Here is a 20968-nt window from a genome sequence, read left to right on the forward strand (position 1 = left end):
GACATTAAAAACCTGTTTTTTTACTTTGCCATTATGGTATATGGAGTGTAGATTGATGTGGAAAAAAATAATTTACAGCAGTGTAACATAAGACAGCAATGTGGGGGAAAAAAATGAATACGAATACGAATATGAATACTTTTGCAAGGCAGTTTATTTGAATTTAAAACTACGAATTTCGCAAAAAAAGTGACTTGTTTGCAGGTATGTCAGAAAATACGGTGACTGAATGTCCTCTTTTTTCCTGGACATGTCCTGGCTGAGATTTATAAGTAGCCTAAAATGTTCAAGTGATATTTCGTTTCATTCATTCATTGATTTTTGACCTTATAATTTTTAGTCAAATGTTTCTGTGGTGATGTATGTAGGACTTCTCCAATCATTTACCTGCCTCGTTGTTATGAGTGATGATAATTATTGCAATAGCATTTTGGACAAAATAGTTGTTTTTCTGGAGCAGAGTTAGTTGGGGTTTGCAACAGCAGCATGAGGATGACGCGGTTGGTCACAGTAAACTTGTGTCCTCCTCATTCTGAATGCCACTGCTAAAAAGCACCTGTTTAATGGCTTGGCACTGATAGCTGCTGCAGCAGATTTGCAGGCACTAAAAATGTGTGTAATGCCAGCTGCGACTTGTTGATAACATTTACCTTTGTCAATGCCTGCCTCAATCCTTTCCTCTACGCGTTTAACCACTATCACTTCCAAACCCACACAGCAAGTTTTAGCAAGTCTCAGCCATTCAACCATATAAGACATGCTGGAAAAATGTTTAGTCAAATAAGCTAAAAAGATTCCTTGTGTGGTAACATTTAAATTCACTGGCTTTTTTCAAATCAAATATACAGCTGAGGTCAAGAGTTTACATACATCTTGCAGAATCCGCAAAATGTTCATACAAAATAAATGTTATTTTTTATTTAGTACTGACCTGAATAAGATATTTCACATAAAAGACATTTACATATAGTCCACAACAGAAAATAATAGCTGAATTTATAAAAATGACCCTGTTCAAAAGTTTACATACACTTGATTCTTAATACTGTGTTGTTACCTGAATGATCCACAGCTGTGTTTTTTTGTTTAGTGATAGTTCTTCATCAGTCCTTCAGGTCACACAAATTCTTTTTTCAGCATTTTTGTGTATTAGAACCTTTTCCAACAATGAGTGTATCATTTTGAGATCAATCTTTTCACACTGAGGACAACTGAGGGACTCATATGCAACTATTACAGAAGGTTCAAACACTTACTGAGGCTCCAGTAGGAAACACGCTGCATTAAGAGCCGGGGGTGAAAACTTTTGAACATAATGAAGATGTGTACATTTTTCATTTTTTTGGCTAAATATACATATATATTTTTTATTTATTACTGCCCTTCAGAAGCTACAGAAGATACTTACATGTTTTCCAGAAGAAACTTAAGTTAAATTTACTCTAATCTTCAAATACAAAAAGTTTTCACCCCTGGCTCTTAATGCATCGTGTTTTCTTCTGGAGCATCTGTGAGTGTTTGAACCTTCTGTAATAGTTGCATATGAGTCCCTCAGTTGTCCTCAGTGTGAAAAGATGGATCTCAAAATCATACAGTCATTGTTGGAAAGGGTTCAAATACACAAAAATGCTGGAAAACCAAAGAATCTGTGGGACCTGAAATATTTTTCTAGAGAACAGCAGGCAGTTTCACTTTTCAGAACAAACAAGGGGCTCATGAACAATTATCACACAAAAAAACAGCTGTGGATCATTCAGGGAACAACAAAGTATTAAGAATCAAGTGTATGTAAACTTTTGAACGGGGTAATTTTTTATAAATTAAACTTACACTTACTATATGTAAACGTCTTTTATGTGAAATATCTTATTCAGGTCAGTACTAAATAAAAAATAACATGCATTTTGTATGATCCCTCTTATTTTGGTAATCTAATTAACATTTTGTAGATTCTGCATTGTAGTTATATTTTTTTATTTTCATTTAATATGACTAAAGGTAAAGGTAAAATCATGTAAAAACTGCATATATCCACTTTTGATAGTGTACATCCACACATAGTTTGACTTCACTGTTACTAGATGTGTTACTTTATATTTAATAAAACATTTATAGGGTTAAGGCAAATGAATACTTAGATTATTGTCAGTGATTATGGAGGATTTGACTTCATAAACTGATCTGAAGAGTGATCAGAAAGAATTGCTCCTCAGTTTTGCTTACAAGTCATTGTGACACTGCTGTACTACGTGGACTACTTTATATAAAAACTTTAAAAACAAGAAGCTGAAATGACAATTCTTGTGTTATGAGAAGTCACTGCAAATGTGACATTCACCACCATCTTCCCTTTATTGCAGATGACTGCTCTTTTAAACTTTCAGTTCATCAAAAATTCAGAAAAAAGTATCATAGTTTCCACAAAAATATTAGGTAGCACACCTGTTCTCAACACTCATAGCAGAAAATCAGCATATTAGAATGATTTCTGAAGAATCATGTGACACTGAAGACTGGAGTAATGATGCTAAAACTTCAGCTTTGATCACAGGAATAAATTACATTTTAATATATTTAAACTGTCATAGTGTTTCACAAATATGAAGCAGTGGTGTATATTTGTGTACTGTATTAATATGGAAAATATTTGCATAGGTTTTTAACAGTAACTAACTTTAATGATTTACATTTTCATGAAAATTTCATATTTTATTAATATGTATATAATATATATTATAATATAAAATGGGGTCATGAAAATGCACTGCATAGAATCCCACAGTGCAATCATGTATTTATTGACTTTGTATTTATCAACTTATGAAGAGATCTGTAAATAGTCTACTCATTATTTTATTTTATGACTCCCTGCCAGTGCTTCATGGTTGCTGAATGATTTCCTGTTGGCGTTCTATTATAGCTACTGCAGTGACTCTTTTTCTCTGCCTTCAGCTATCAGATTCAGCCCCAAATACACAGACATACATTAACTGAAGACAGAGATTGGGTCAACAGGGAATGATGCACGTTTAGCTAAATTTATATGGGTCATTCTACAGAATTGGTTCCAAGTCAGAGTTGGAAACATCTTGGAAAAAAAGTCTTTTTTTTTCCAAAAAAATTGTATGTATGCAAATTGTATAATATCCAAGGTACACATTTCTAGTAACTGTGCAGTTAATTCTCATATTGTATTTTTAGTTTTTGAATATTTGTCCTCTCCCCAAATTTTGTCACTACTAAAACACAGTAATAATTTAATTAGAAGAATTATATTGACATATTAAGATTTTGCTTACATCTACATTGTAAATATATACAGTCAAGCCCGAAATTATTCATACCCCTGGCAAATTCTGACCTAAAGTTACTTTTATTCAACCAGCAAGGTTTGTTTTTTTATTTGAAATGACACAGACTTCTCCCAAAAGATAATAAGACGGTGTACAAGAGGCATCATTGTGGAAAAAAAAAATATTACTCATCTTTTATTTACATTTGAACTCTGGCTGGGCCACTGCAAAACGTTTATGTTTTTGTCTGCTAACCATTTCTTCACCACTTTTGCTGTGTGTTTTGGGTCGTTGTCGTGCTGAAATGTCCACTGGTGCCCAAGGCCAAGTTTCTCTGCAGACTGCCTGATGTTGTTGTTGAGAATTTTGATGTATTGCTCCTTTTTCATGGTGCCATTTACTGTGATTAGGTTCCCTGGTCCACCGGCTGAAAAACACCACAAAACATTAGGTTCCCACCACCATGTTTGACAGTGGGGATGGTGTTCTTAGGGTTGAAGGCTTCTCCTTTTTACGCCAAATGAAGGCTATATCATTGTGGCCAACAATTCAATTTTTGTTTCATCTGACTATAAAACAGGTTTTCTGTGCCTTATCTGGAGAAGTGGTGTCCTCCTTGGTCTGCGTCCGTGGAACCCAGCGGTGTGCAGTGTCTGTTGACTGTCTGCCTTGAGATGTTGCCACCAGCAGAACCCAGATTCACCAGGATGGCCTTGGTGATGATCCTTGGATTTTTTTTTTTACCTCTCTCACTATCCTCCTGGCCAGCACAGGTGTCACTTTTGGCTTCCGACCACGTCCTCTGAAATTTTTCACAGTGCGGAACGTCTTGTATTTTTTTAAATAATACTTTGCACTGTAGCCACTGGAACTTCAAAACATTTAGAAATGGTCTTATAGCCCTTTCCTGACTTGAGCAGCCACAATACGCAGCCGCAGGTCCTCAGTGAGCTCCTTTGTCTTAGCCATGACTGTCCACAAACCAACAGCAGAGAGCTTCTGTTTTTCACCAGTTGAGTTGATTAAATTAGCTGTTCCCAATGAATCAGGGTAATTAGGATGCTTTAGAACAGCTTGGACTATTTGGAATGGTATAGAACTTTGGATTTTCCCACAGACTGTGGCAGTTTGCAAAGGGTATGAATCATTTTAACATAAATTCAACATCTTAGTTGATAATTCAGTATACTTTATTTTAGACAAAACATCCCATGTTTCAGACAGCACATTTTTGGTAGTGACTGTAATGTTTTGGTAGTGACCCCAACTAAAACACTAAATAGGTGTTCGGTAGTGACGTTCTTTAAAGTTACACACAGACTTCATACTCGTAAACACATTTACCTCAAAATGATTGGGCCTGTCCTCTCAATGTGTAGCTATGAGAGAAAGTGACATATTGTTATTTCCTGATCATAAATGTAGGGGTGTAGTTAAAAACACACTGTTTTAGTAATGACATGAAAAATGCATAATGCAAAGTTTTATCATTTAAAAAGAAAATATGAAATAAAAAGAACAATGGAAAAAAAATCAATATAATTTTCATAAGTTAAAATTTAGGGGTTAGGGTTCGGGACAGCCATGTCCCAATTGAAAGTAACTATAAATGATGATTTCATATAGCCTATTTTAAGCTTACTGATATTTTAAATATTATTGCGGGTTTCAATAGATAACAGAATGATCTTAGTAAACATCTAAGATTTGAATACTTAATTGTTTTTCAAATGTGTTTTTGGTTGTGGGACAGCATGTTTGCACCATTTCTGTAGAATGGCCTATATATCAAATGCAGTGAAATTCATTTGTAGACTGTAAACTAATATAACGCCTAGACAAAATTGCTGATGTCACAATATATTTCACATTACATTTCGTAATAAACACCGGTTGTGAGAACGTTTTGGAAAATACAAGTTCCTAAAACCTTAAGGAACCTCTGGTCTCGTGTGTGGAGAATGCGGCTGCAGTATTTCGCGAACTCACCCAACAACTCAGCATTTTCCCAAACAAACTGGCATGAACGGTATTTAGGCTACTGGTGTAAACATTTGTTTTCCTTCCTCCAAAAAGTACAAACCCCGCCTATCTCATGACCTCCTACATAACTTTCAGTTCGGATACTATATGAAACATGATATTACTGAATGCTCACACAATCTCAGCCTCTCAGGTGGCTTGTGGACTGGTCTCTGTGGGTCAGAATGGGTTTCAGCGCGTTCGTGTGGGTGTGTGTTGGAGCGTTGTGCAGCGCCGCTCCGTTTAAACTCCCGCAGAGAATCGAGCCTGAGAACGACAGACCGATCATCGGTAACGTCTTCATTTTTTATATCAAACAGGTGGACGGAGTTGTGCACTTAAGTGTTTAAGGCAGAATGCGATTCAATACATGTTACATTAAATTGTAGTTGTGCTAGCAGACTGCAACTATTCTTAGCATATTTATAAATAGTAGGCTAACAAAAACACAAAGTGTGAGTAACCTTTGAGCACGCATGACTCACGCTAAATTTTATCTATAGGTATTCTGACGCAAGAGGTTGATGATTATATGAAACCGTTTGGAAAAACATACATCCCTTCATCATATGTGAAGTACATCGAATCTGGGGGAGCCAGAGTTTTGCCAATTAGGTAAGTCTACTCTAGTTTGATATGCACAGACATATTGGCAGTACTCGGATGTAAACAACAGCATGGGTTGCATGGTTAATGTACTGTAGCCTACTACTGAATAAATCGTTCTGCTAATTTATACTGTCTAAACCAGTGGTTCTCAAAGTGGGGTCCGCGGACCCCTAGGGGTCCGTGGCGCACTTCCTGGGGGTCCGTGGAAAGTTCGCTACAAAATCTAATCAAACCCGGAGAAAGTGCAAGGACCATCGTCATTACTCCCGCGTGTGAAACGTAACGCCGGTTTCACACTGCACGCGTAAGCAGAGCTTAAGCAGGGCGTGCGCAGCATGTAAGCAGAGCAGAAGCGGCGCGCATCCATTTTCCTTTCACACTGGAAGCGTTTGTCGTGCGCAGCTGAACCGCAGCTTGTGTACTTCCAATATAGACAAGTATTGTTCATTCAGTCACGCATTTCAGGTGTTCTCCAAGAACTGTCTGTCATGTGCTTTGATTTGTGATATGTTGTATGTTGTAGATTTAAGTAGCAAATTAGAAACGCTAAAATATTGAATATATTTTTAGACAAAGATCGTCTTAATGATTACCAGTTAGGTTTATGATAATTATAGCAACAGTTTTTCAATAACGAAAAGAATATGTAAAATTATGGTATTTTGGTATTTGTTTTACATTTGTTGCCATGACATGGTTAGATTCATATGATATTTTCATATTTTTTTATGGTGGTTGTCCAACTTTGAGATAATCATCACGTTTATAATGAAACCATTATATTTAAAAACATGTTAAAACATATCATATAAAAATATAATTTGTTGGTACTACTGTAAATCTATATTAAATAATTATAGGATCTCCTTCAGTACTTTCAGAATCTTCTCTTTTAAAAAAGATTTTATTTCTGTATTTTAAAATGTTTTATAATAACATTTTAATGGCAGTAGTATGTTTATTTATTCTTGTATATATCAAAACAAGCAGAAAATAGTACAAACTTTGCTTACGTGATTGTTTTGAACAAGTAGGCTAATTTATAGACATTATCTCCAAACAAATGCATTATTTTTGCCGGTGAGCCTTTTAAACCGTGATTGTGATACATGATTTTATGGATAACTTGTTATTTTTCGTGTGAATCAGGTCAGATTTGAACAAGAACGATGCACTGTGGCTTTAACCCAGCGTAAGCGGCGCAGCAAAAATAGACTCGGCGCCAAAACAATCGCAGCACTGACGCTTCTGCTCTGCTCCTGCTACGCGCTGCCGTATGGCAAGCCAAAAGGGTCAGAATTACGCTATAGATGAAACGCGTTTACATACAAAACGCCGTTAAATACGGCGTTTTAAACAGCATTGGCGCCGCAAAATACGCTGTTGTGACTATAAACGCCGTAAAAAACGCGCGAAAATACGTCAATGACGCCGTATTTTACGGCGTTTTAATGTGCAAGAAAAGCGCCGCTTTTTACGCCGTTCATTTTGCCATTTAACGCCGTAAAAAACGCCGTTTTGGTTGCGCAGAGCGCGCGTCACTTACGGCGCTTTGCTTATAGTATAATGAGTCACACCCATTGATTTCCACAGCCAGTAATATTGAACGGTTCTCATCCAATCAATGATGAACAGAACCAGACCAGACCAATTCAGCACAGATCATTTGTGGTAATCCAATTTGCATTAGTTATTTGCCATTAAATAAGATGAAAAATCCAGTTTGCTTTAAAATGAACAAAATAAGCTTAATTTTGAGCTGCAATCGAACATTAAATGTTTGCACTTGCCAGCTTACAGAGAATACTGTATGAAGGTAAAACAGAGGCAACACTTGAGAGCTTGTTGATTTGAACGTGCACGCTTGTCATTATAATATTTGTAAGTTGAAATTTGAACTGGCAGCTATGATGTGAGAAGCTGAATATGCCGATTTGCACACACAGACAATGATCAAAGCACCCGTGTTTTGAATGTGAATAGCTACAATTGTGTAAAATGACATCCAACAAAATGACAGACACAAACGTGTAGGACATACCTGCATATTGCAGAGTAATATCGCTGTACCAGAACCGCTGAGAAGGAGTTGTGACATGCTTTGATCTCGTGCCACACGGTCATGTAGTTCATGGAGCTCTCAATAGTTCCAAAAACTCCGTGCTGTGAACATATTTGAATAAGATTAATCAGGACAGAGGTTTGGCTGTGTTTGCAGCAATTTCTAGAAATTATTAACACATAATGTGCATTGATTTTGGTTCTAAATAAAATGCTCCATATTTTGGATGGCCATTTAAAAAAAATGTTTTTTAATATGCCTATTCTTCCAGTGCAACGAGGCAAATTGGAGGCATTTAGTGGCGAGAAAGAAAATACTCTTATGTAATGCCATGTTTTCACCACCAGATGCCCTAATGGCTTTTTAATGAATTCTTTAGCTCTAGTTGCTCAAAACAGTATTGCCGGTCATGACTGCTTCTATTTTTAATACTTTGCTTTATCATTATATCATTCAGGCATTATCAAGCACTCGATTTTTATACGTTTTTTTTTTATTTTTGCATTTAAAAAGGTTCATTAATGACATACCATGTTATTTTATGATAGTCATATAAGCACAAGTGAATAGACAAGCAAATAAGGAAAGACAAGCAAATAAGGAATTTAACCCAATAAAGAAGTTTAAATTATATATATATATATATATATATATATATATATATATATATAATAAAAACAACAGTTATATGTCAACTTTGGTACAGCATATGCTACTGAGTTGGTTCATTTGTGGTTCATGGCTCTACGAAAGTTCACGGAAAGGACAACGAGATGCCAGAAATAAATGTAAACACTGTTTTGTTGTCTTGTTTTGTTCTGAAAACCATTTAAAATAGTATAGGCTATTTATTGTGTTTAATGATTGTACATTATAAACAATAGGCGGAGCGTGTGTAAGGCTATAGGCCACCGGGACCTGGGGCAAAAAAATGCACCTAAATTGGACATAGGCCCTACTCCCCTGCACAAACAAATTCAATATATTGCGTCTGTTGCTAATAAAATTAAAATGAATAGAAAGCAATTGCGGCATTACATTAAGATCTGCACCGTAATTCTTTTTAGGCGTTTTTACAATGTTGCGTATTATAACCAATCACACACGATTCTGTTGAGTTTAGGAATGCGTTCAAATGAGTCTTATCACACTGTAAAAAAAAAGCCGTAAAATTTACGGGAAAACCCTGGCAGCTGTGGTTACCAGAGTTTTACTGTAAAAAATACGGTAGCAATGTTTTACATTTTACGGTTTTCACTTAAATATACAGGTAAATACTGTAATTTCTGATTTTTTTTTTAACTGATATAATGGTGATTTACCAACCTTTTGAAGTACTGAAATCTGTTTTGTACCTTTGCAATATACTGATAACCACCAAAAGCAGGTGGTGATGACAACATCACATGATGAACCAAAGCCCATCACAAGGAGGTTTTAAATAATAACATATATAGAAGGTGCACAGTGTCATTCACACAAACACTAAACACCATCATGGTAACACACATAAAACTGATTTAATGCAAAAAACATTAATTTAACAGCATTATATGTAACATATAACCCTAATGTACAAAACTGGCAAGAAAAATCTAAGAAGAAAAAGTTATTTCCACAAAAAAACATCAAATAAAAAAAATTAAACACAGGGAATTCTGGGAATGTCAGTTTACGGTTATTCACTGTAAATTTTACCTTCTTTTTCACTTCAAAAAACGGTATACTGCTGTAAAATTACATGCAATGTCCAACACAGTTTTTCACCGTATATAGAAGGGGAACTTACCGTTAACCATATCACAGGTTTTTACCGTAGCCTTTTTACAGTTTTTTACCGTTAAATTCACGGTCATTTTTTACAGTGCAGTTTTGTTGAGTGCGCGCAACTCTTGATAAAAAAAAAAAAAAAAAAAAAAAATCATAAACAACAAAGCTCAGACGCACCTACAATGTAGCTAAGTAAGAGATTCATTACACAGGGAATACATCGAAATCATGGTTTACATTTAAGATACAAGAACATTTAAGATATAAGATAACATGTATATTGAAAAGTTCTTTAAAAGCATCTGGATGCAATAAAGTAATTTTTAAAGGTGTTATTAAAGCATTTGCGGTATGGATTAAAATACTAATAGGCTAATAAATAATTTGCATATAGGACAAAATTGCGTTACAGCAAATCCTCTAAATTTTAAGATATTTAGAACAGGGAAACATAAAAATCAGAAAATATAAACAGCTACAATAATTAAAGTTTTAATATACCTTATGCCAGTATAATTTGTAATTATAATTATAATTTTATAGTATATTCTATAAAATTTTAATTTGAATAGAATTATAAAATAAATATAATCGGGCCTGTTTTAGGCTTTTCCTAATTTTTAGATTTTAGACATTTATCAGTAATGGAGATGAAGAAAAAAATTACTCGCCATTTCTTCTTTGGACGTGCCTTTATATAGAAATATCTTTACATCTTTACAGATTACATAATGAACGGTTCTATTTTTGATTTGAATTATTTCGTTTTAGAGTGGTAATTTAAAGCTTTCTGTGTTCATTGTGAAGCGATGCTGTACAAGAACAAATGGCAGAAAGCACATTCTGTTTTCCTTTATTTTATAAACGCACCACAAGTTGTTTATAGGCTATTGTGAGTGCACTAAAAAAAAAAAGACACGTTACAGGTCAGAATGATGTATTACTCCTACCTTTATGAGTAAAAATGAAGAAATGTTTTTTTGATTGTTTTCGCACACACACAAAAAGTGATTGCACTGGTGCCTCCATTTCAAGCTGCTTCAGCTGCCTTCAAGTCTCCACACAAACGATTGGATATTCATCCAACAGCGCGCATTTATCAAGGTTAAACGTTTAAAGTAACATGTGTGATATGCTTGAACTGTTTTATACATATATTTTAATTTAGGCAAGTCCTTATGCTTTGAGAAAGCTAAACTGATCAAATATAGATGATCGCTCACTGCCGCTGGCCGCTTATCATCATTACTTTAAAAACATTTAACGTACAAACGTACAAAGCTTCAAACGTTTTGCTAAATTAACTTAATAAAAAACCTAAACGAAATATAATCACTTTTCTATTTTTAAACCGAACTAATTTAATAGCGGAATGCTTGCTTTTGATAGATTCTACCTATTCTACAATTTTGTTGAGTTTAAGCCGTCATAATTTGGCCTTCGCAAAAAAAAAAAAAAAAAAAAAAAAAAACTGTGTACCCTTGGAAGAAATCCTGTATGTGCATATTTTATATATTTTTTTGTTTGTTTTTTGTTTTTGTTTTTTTTGGTGAGTGAGATTTGCAAAGTTAGTGATAATAGTATTCTGAATAGGCCTATCGCTGTTTGAATAACTTGAAATGAAACGTTAAAATAACCAATTTCTAATGTTTTTATTAATTTGTAATCACATTAAATACAATTCAGTCCCATTAAAAATATTTAATTTGCCTATGTACGTGACACCTGCGTCTGTTTTCTTTCCTAAAAAGAGGAGTTTATGAGTTAGCCTTACCCTGGAGCTGGTTCACCCTCCGCCTATGATTATAACACTTCGCTTTATTTACCAGTGTTATTTATGAATGTATTAATGCGGTTTGTGCTTATTTGTGTTTAACCTAAACTACAACGTAACATTAACAGACATAAATGTCTCGAATATTTTGATTATGTCCAATGCTTCTCTTTCTTGTTGGAATTATTAGACACATTTCACAGGGTAAGGCTAACTCATAAACTCCTCTTTTTAGGAAAGAAAACAGACGCAGGTATGGAAGCCCGTTTCCGCCAGGTCAGAAAAAAATCCATGCCTTAAAAAGTCGAAATTATGACATACTTAAATCATAATTACGAGATAAAAAGTCGAAATTATGACTTAAAAAAATCGAAATTATGACTTAACAAGTCGAAATTATGACTTAAAAAGTCGAAATTATGACTTACTTAAATCATAATTATGACTTACTTAAGTCATGATTATTACTTAAAAAGTCGAAATTATGACTTAAACACATTGATCACATAACCACTCCACGCCTTCCGTTTTGAATCATGATTCGGCATACGCCTTTGAAGTTCCGTTTACAGGAGTGTTCTAATGATAAACGGGACATTCCAGAACGAATTACCTTGGTTTAAAACTGTTTGGAGCTCCAAGTTCAGTAGCTACACACCTTATTAATAAATGATATAACATTTACAGACAAGCGGAATATTTAGTAAAATATGAACATAACGCGCTGAGTTGCACGTTAAGCGTTTTCTTGGGGTAGAACGGGGCTTGTAAGTGAAACGTTGGAAAGGGGCAATGATTTATATATATATATATATATATATATATATATATATATATATATATATATATATATATAGCCTATATATTTCTGTTGGAGGAAAACGATTAAAATCAGCGCGTTGCGTTCTTTTTCACCAGCTTGCCTTTTAAATGTTAATAATATGAATAGCCTACTTAGATGTGTTTGTGCCAAATTACTTGTACTTTAGGAGTAATAAAGAAAACCTGAACCCACCAGAAAGCGAGGCTCTTACAGCAGAACTGCCTGACAAAGAATATACATTGACTACCAAAACATGTGCAGTTTTAGTCCTTGGGATTACTAAAAGATGATGGTTTGTGGAAAATAATTTATCTAATGTTTTAAAGTACAAAATAATTTGAAAGCAAAATGTCTAAGATGCTGTGTTGAAAATGTGTTGAATGAAAATATTTAAATTCTAATCAATTAATAAAAAAAAATTAAGCTAAAAATAATAAAATAAAAATTAAAATTGAGCAAATTAAGCTAGTTTAATCCTGTTGCGTCTGTGTCCAATTGAAGGGCCCAGTGATTCAATAACTCACTCAAAAACATAAAAGACATTCATTTGTCACCACCTACTGGCATAAAAATGTAATCAGCAGAAACTGTCAATAATTAATTAGAGCAAATCTCTTTAATGAACAAATTCAAAAGAAATCTGTTGTAAAACGTTTAACGTGTCTTAGTGGAAAGGAGAGTGGTAATAAAAACACACACACATATTCAGATTATATAATATAAACTGTACAGTGTAGAGGCAAGCGGGTGAACCCGGAATATGAACGCAACGCGCTGAAATTAATATAATATTAATTAAATAAATATATAAATATATAATATACTGTAGGTTAGGCCTAATAATTGTAATGATTTTATGTCAAACAACGAATACATTATATAGAGAAATTGAGCAAAGTTTCAACGGAGTTTTAAATACCTCTGTTTTAAAGCGCTCCAATTGGATCTCGAGTCATTTCATTCAGAATGGGACTTCAATGAGCGTTTCGTGAATCATTTGATTTCGATCGGGACGTATAGCGGCTTCGCAGGATGTATGTGTGTGTGTGTGTGTGTGTGTGTGTGTGTGTGTGTGTGTATAGGCCTATATAAACTGTATACAAGATTTTGACCTTTTTCATTTTCATTCATTTCACTCTTTTTTTCCATTAAGCCACCCCCAATTTATTAATAAGGTGTGTAGCTACTGAACTTGGAGCTCCAAACAGTTTTAAACCAAGGTAATTCGTTCTGGAATGTCCCGTTTATCATTAGAACACTCCTGGAAACCGAACTTCAAAGGCGTATGCCGAATCATGATTCAAAACGGAAGGCGTGGAGTGGTCATGTGATCAATGTGTTTAAGTCATAATTTCGACTTTTTAAGTCATAATTATGATTTAAGTCATAATTTCGATTTTTTAAGTCATAATTTCGACATAGTAAGTCGACTTTTTATCTCATAATTTCGACTTAAGTCATAATTTCGATTTTTTAAGCCATAATTTCGACTTTTTAAGTCATAATTTCGACTTTTCATCTCATACTTTCGACTTGTTAAGTCATAATTTCGACTTTTTAAGTCATAATTTCGACTTTTTATCTCATAATTATGACTTAAGTAAGTCATAATTTCGACTTTTTAAGGCATGGATTTTTTTCTGACCTGGCGGAAACGGGCTTCCATAGGATTTCTTCCAAGGGTACGCATTTTTTTTTTTTTTTTTTTTTTGCTAAGGCCAAATGATGACGGCTTAAACTCAACAAAAAAGGTAGAATCTATCAAAAGCAAGCATTCCGCTATTAAATTAGTTCGGTTTTAAAAATGGAAAAGTGATTATATTTCGTTTAGGTTTTTTATTAAGTTAATTTAGCAAAACGTTTGAAGCATTTTTGTTCGTATATTGTACGTTAAATGTTTTTAAAGTAATGATGATAAGCGGCCAGCGGCAGTGAGCGATCATCTATATTTGATCAGTTTAGCTTTCTCAAAGCATATTAAGGACTTGCCTAAATTAAAATCTATGTATAAAACAGTTCAAGCATATCACACATTACTTTAAACGTTTAACCTTGATAAATGCGTGCTGTTGGATGAATATCTAATCGTTTGTGTGGAGACTTGAAGGCAGCTGAAGCAGCTTGAAATGGATTTTTAGTGCACTCACAATAGCCTATAAACAAGTCGTCGTGCGTTTATAAAATAAAGGAAAACAGAATGCGCTTTCTGCCGTCTGTTCTTGAACAGCATCGCTTCACAATGAACACAGAAAGCTTTAAATTACCACTCTAAAACGAAATAATTCAAATCGAAAATAGAAACGTTCATTATGTAATCTGTAAAGATGTAAAGATATTTCTATATAAAGGCACGTCCAAAGAAGAGATGGCGAGTAATTTTTTTCTTCATCTCCATTACTGATAAATGTCTAAAATCTAAAAATTAGGAAAAGCCTAAAACAGGCCCGATTATATTTATTTTATAATTCTATTCAAATTAAAATTTTATAGAATATACTATAAAATTATAATTATAATTACAAATTATACTGGCATAAGGTATATTAAAACTTTAATTATTGTAGCTGTTTATATTTTCTGATTTTTATGTTTCTCTGTTCTAAATATCTTAGAGGATTTGCTGCAACGCAATTTTGTCCTATATGCAAATTATTTATTAGCCTATTAGTATTTTAATCCATACCGCAAATGCTTTAATAACACCTTTAAAAATTACTTTATTGCATCCAGATGCTTTTAAAGAACTTTTCAATATACATGTTATCTTATATCTTAAATGTTCTTGTATCTTAAATGTAAACCATGATTTCGATGTATTCCCTGTGTAATGAATCTCTTACTTAGCTACATTGTAGGTGCATCTGAGCTTTGTTGTTTATGAATTTTTTTTTTTTTTTTAATCAAGAGTTGCGCGCACTCAACAAAACTGATAAGACCCATTTGAACGCATTCCTAAACTCAACAGAATCGTGTGTGATTGGTTATAATACAACATTGTAAAAACGCCTAAAAAGAATTACGGTGCAGATCTTAATGTAATGCCGCAATTGCTTTCTATTCATTTTCATTTTATTAGCAACAGACGCAATATATTGAATTTGTTTGTGCAGGGGAGTAGGGCCTATGTCCAATTTAGGTGCATTTTTTTGCCCCAGGTCCCGGTGGCCTATAGCCTTACACACGCTCCGCCTATTGTTTATAATGTACAATCATTAAACACAATAAATAGCCTATACTATTTTAAATGGTTTTCAGAACAAAACAAGACAACAAAACAGTGTTTACATTTATTTCTGGCATCTCGTTGTCCTTTCCGTGAACTTTCGTAGAGCCGTGAACCACAAATGAACCAACTCAGTAGCATATGCTGTACCAAAGTTGACATATAACTGTTGTTTTTATTATATATATATATATATATATATATATATATATATATATATATATATATATATATATATATATAATTTAAACTTCTTTATTGGGTTAAATTCCTTATTTGCTTGTCTTTCCTTATTTGCTTGTCTATTCACTTGTGCTTATATGACTATCATAAAATAACATGGTATGTCACTAATGAACCTTTTTAAATGCAAAAATAAAAAAAAACGTATAAAAATCGAGTGCTTGATAATGCCTGAATGATATAATGATAAAGCAAAGTATTAAAAATAGAAGCAGTCATGACCGGCAATACTGTTTTGAGCAACTAGAGCTAAAGAATTCATTAAAAAGCCATTAGGGCATCTGGTGGTGAAAACATGGCATTACATAAGAGTATTTTCTTTCTCGCCACTAAATGCCTCCAATTTGCCTCGTTGCACTGGAAGAATAGGCATATTAAAAAACATTTTTTTTAAATGGCCATCCAAAATATGGAGCATTTTATTTAGAACCAAAATCAATGCACATTATGTGTTAATAATTTCTAGAAATTGCTGCAAACACAGCCAAACCTCTGTCCTGATTAATCTTATTCAAATATGTTCACAGCACGGAGTTTTTGGAACTATTGAGAGCTCCATGAACTACATGACCGTGTGGCACGAGATCAAAGCATGTCACAACTCCTTCTCAGCGGTTCTGGTACAGCGATATTACTCTGCAATATGCAGGTATGTCCTACACGTTTGTGTCTGTCATTTTGTTGGATGTCATTTTACACAATTGTAGCTATTCACATTCAAAACACGGGTGCTTTGATCATTGTCTGTGTGTGCAAATCGGCATATTCAGCTTCTCACATCATAGCTGCCAGTTCAAATTTCAACTTACAAATACGAATATTATAATGACAAGCCTGCACGTTCAAATCAACAAGCTCTCAAGTGTTGCCTCTGTTTTACCTTCATACAGTATTCTCTGTAAGCTGGCAAGTGCAAACATTTAATGTTCGATTGCAGAGCTCAAAATTAAGCTTATTTTGTTCATTTTAAAGCAAACTGGATTTTTCATCTTATTTAATGGCAAATAACTAATGCAAATTGGATTACCACAAATCATCTGTGCTGAATTGGTCTGGTCTGGTTCTGTTCATCATTGATTGGATGAGAACCTTTCAATATTACTGGCTGTGGAAATCAATGGGTGTGACTCATTATACTATAAGCAAAGCGCCGTAAGTGACGCGCGCTCTGCGCAACCAAAACGGCGTTTTTTACGGCGTTAAATGGCAAAATGAACGGCGTAAAAAGCGGCGCTTTTCTTGCACATTAAAACGCCGTAAAATACGGCGTCATTGACGTATTTTCGCGCGTTTTTTTACGGCGTTTATAGTCACAACAGCTTATTTTGCGGCGCCAATGCTGTTTAAAACGCCGTATTTAACGGCGTTTTGTATGTAAACGCGTTTCATCTATAGCGTAATTCTGACCCTTTTGGCTTGCCATACTCAGTGCCGCTGGCAACGCTACAACGCCACTGCTTTGGGGAGTGTCAAATTTAGGGCAGAGCACGCCTCTGAAAAACAATGTTCACACCCTATTTACGTTCCATTGTCTTCTTTTAACGGCGGTTCGCAAACTAAACTGTAGCGTATACTAACAACATGCAAAGTACATTTACTTTTGCGTGACTTTTTCAATAATATGTGATTTCAGCTCAGTAATCCACCAGTTTCGGAAACACGCGTCATAGTCTTTCCTTGCCAACTTCTCACACCGATTGGTTGTTGCCGGCGTTTTGCGCTCGAAATTTGCATAAGGTTGAGGAATGCCCAACCTTTCGACGCTGTCAGCTGCTCTCAACGCTTTCCTCCGCGCCGCTTCCAATCCCAAAATGCACCACGCGACCGTTTACGCGCAACTTCCATATGAATGAACTGAAAACGCTCGCTTCGCCCCGCTCGCTACGTGCCAGTGTGAACGCACCGTTAGAATTCAGATTTTCAAATAGTTGTATCTCGGCAAAATATTATATCCTAACAAACCAATAAGCGCATTTATTCAGCTATCAGATATGTATAAATCTCAACTTTAAAAAAGTAACCCTTATAACTGGTCTTATTTTCCAGGCTCCAGGGTCACATATTTTGATTTAAAAAAAGGCGAATTTCGGCGACTAGTTTGCAGGTACATATTGTAGTATTTTTTTATTTTATTTTTTTTGCTGTTAAATCCTTACTGATTTAAGAGATTTGACATTGTATATCATTGATAATATTTCAAGATGAACACTGAAGCAACTTAGATTTACTTGGTGATGAATAGATTATGTTAAAATGTCAGTATTAAATATGATGCACAAGAATCATATTATATAGAATCATATAAATCGTGTTTATTTATTCGTACGACCCTCATTGCTCATTTTATTGCATGGCATTACATGTTTTGCCCCACGATTAAAACTAGAGCTTTCAGTTTATAACTAAACATTTAAATATCATCTTACCAAGACGTATTATTGGGAGAGATAGAGGGATAACTGATATTTATATGCATTTTATGTAAGCAGCCTGCGATACTGTTATATAATCCCATTGATTTACTATCAGGGCTATCAGAATTTCATTTTATGTTTGGCCATCAGCCAATAACCTTGTCCGAATAACCAGCTGGTAGCGCCCCCTAGCGGGTGTAAAAATCAATTTCATTCACAGAATATTATGTATGTGTGACCCTGGTCCAAAAAAAAATAATGGTCAATTGTTTGAAATTGAGATTTGAATACATAATTTCAATACATCACATGAAAGCTGAATAAATTAGCAATGAATATTACTTATTAAAAATAAAGTTTTTATATATTTAGTTACAAAATATCTTAATGGAACATGATCGTTACTTAATATCCTAATGATTTTTGGCATAAAAGAAAAATCAATTTTGACTCATACAATGTATTGTTGGCTATTGCTACAAATATACCGTGCTACTTATGACTGGTTCTGTGGTCCAGGGTCACGCATTTCATTATTATACCAAAATTATATATATATATATATATATATATATATATATATATATATATATATATATATATATATATATATATATATATATAAATAACTAACATCATATTAACAGCCACCCATTATTTTTATTAATACTATTTATATATATTTTTTTATATAAACACAGTATATTTTAGTTTAACTCAGTGGTACCAATGTCCAAAGTGATGGCAATGTTTTTATATTAATTCTAGACACTTATAGGACCATACAAAAGCTGAGAAACACATTCACCTGCTGTAATGCACAACAGCAAAACCACATTTGAAATCTCTTTGGTACCAAGCATCAATCTGATTGTTTTGCCAATCAAACCCATTTACTATTTTGTGTGTGAAGCTTTTAAATCAGCAATCAGGTCTGAGATCAAGCGAGACCAGTCAAAGCAATGCACCATTTGGCGCAAAATACAGCAAATTGCAGCCAATTCTGAAGTAAATCTCTCCTTTCTGAAAACACAAGAGTTATATATTTCAATACAGTCATTGTTTCACGTTTCACTTCTCGCCAGCTCATTTGAACACATAAACACATGCTCGGTTTCAGAATAATATTCATGTTTACTACGACACTACTGCAGATGTCGGGTAAAAAGGCCATTACTCAATCACAAGAACTTCTGGAACCAAAAGAAGAAAAAGTAAAAATAAAAGTAAAAACACTCACATTGCATTCCCGACTGGTTTAATAAATCAGAGCCAATTGTGTCTCTTGCACTTAGCCTCATTCAAGCAGGAATCAGCTGTATAAAACAGTCAAGCACATTCTGCAAACCTGCATTGGATAAGTCAGTCAACAAGTAAACATTAGATGAGTGGGACGTTCACACATTCACTACCATCTGTCATCATACAAGCATTGATATTCAAGGAGAAAGCATTCCAAAGTTCTCCAAGGACGACGTGATTTTTATCTAATCATAACATTCAAGTTCATATCCTGTTTGTTTTTTTTTCTTTTTTGGTTTTCTTACATGTAAAACCTCTGTCTTGTCTTGATTGGCAAATAGTTCAAAACTGTTAGTGGCAGCCGTGCTGAGTCTTGGCCCTTTAACAGTTCACAGAGTATGAAAAAAGTTCTGCTACAGGCATCTGGAAAAATAACAGATTTTATCTCCCAAAACACAATGATGAGTAACATAATTCCACACTGATCTGAATGGAACAAAAAAAGAAAAAAACAAACAAACAAACTGATCAGTCTTTTGTTACATGGTTTGATTTCTTTAGCTTATCCGTTCAAAATAGTATGTCTGTTCATTTTTTTCGTACCAACATTCAATTTTCAATACTGCTGAAGTTTTACAAAGGCATAAATAAAACAGAATACAATACAGGATGCTGTATAAAATTCTAAATAAATTTTGTATACTTTGTTTTTTGTCTTTCACTTTCACTTTTTTTTTTTCTTTTTTGGAAATGATAATTACCAGAGAGGCAAGTTACGTTTTTGAGAGCAGGAAAACGCCAAGTATACCCCTGAGATTAAAATAAATTCCCTATATGCATGTGAGACCAGTTGTTCTACTCATTGCCTGAAACTACACATTGCGCTACGGAAAACTTGAAGGCACAAAAACTGGGGCTTTCTGACCCCAAGACTCCACACACACACACCCATACACACAGCTGAAGACCCCAGTTCACTCGTAACAAATGACTCCAACACTTCACATCAGTACGGAACACTTCAGATAATGGCGGTAACAGAATAAGTGTCCGTTTGGGTCAGGATACTTCAACTTGGAGCCCGTAGTGGAAAACAAAACAAGTAGAAATAAAAAAAAAAGACCAGTCAAAAGTCAAAGTTCATACTTTAGAGGGAGCAAGGCAGTGATTGAAGGTTAAGGGCCAGAATTCAGAGAGAATCTTCACAGTTGAGACACTCTGCGAATGATGGACGGCCTACATTAAGGCTGGATAATTGTGGATTATGGTTAGATGAAAATCAAAACTGCAGGACCCGAACAGTCACCAAGATATACCATATACATATATATACACATATATATATATATATATACACATATATATAGCATAGTTGCGTTCCTCCTTCTCTTTTCATATTGTTTTAACCCAACATATACTTATAGATATATTCTTTATATATATATATATATATATATATATATATATATATATATATATATATATATATATAT

The 20968-nt window shown here is 34.2% G+C and overlaps 1 protein-coding gene across 1 annotated transcript in view; it reads left to right on the forward strand.

Annotated features, from left to right (window-relative positions):
* Nucleotides 1–5410: 5410 nt before the first annotated feature.
* The window catches only part of LOC141287436 (gamma-glutamyl hydrolase), a 32458-nt gene continuing 16900 nt past the window's right edge, over nt 5411–20968 (forward strand). Inside the window, exons 1-2 of the mRNA XM_073819587.1 lie at nt 5411–5606; nt 5819–5930. Of these exons, the coding sequence (XP_073675688.1) occupies nt 5444–5606; nt 5819–5930 (275 nt within the window). The 5' untranslated portion in view covers nt 5411–5443. The remainder of the gene's footprint in view (nt 5607–5818; nt 5931–20968) is intronic.

The sequence above is a fragment of the Garra rufa genome, chromosome 15 (assembly GCF_049309525.1).
Source record: "Garra rufa chromosome 15, GarRuf1.0, whole genome shotgun sequence".
In the NCBI taxonomy this organism is placed as follows: Eukaryota; Metazoa; Chordata; class Actinopteri; order Cypriniformes; family Cyprinidae; genus Garra; species Garra rufa.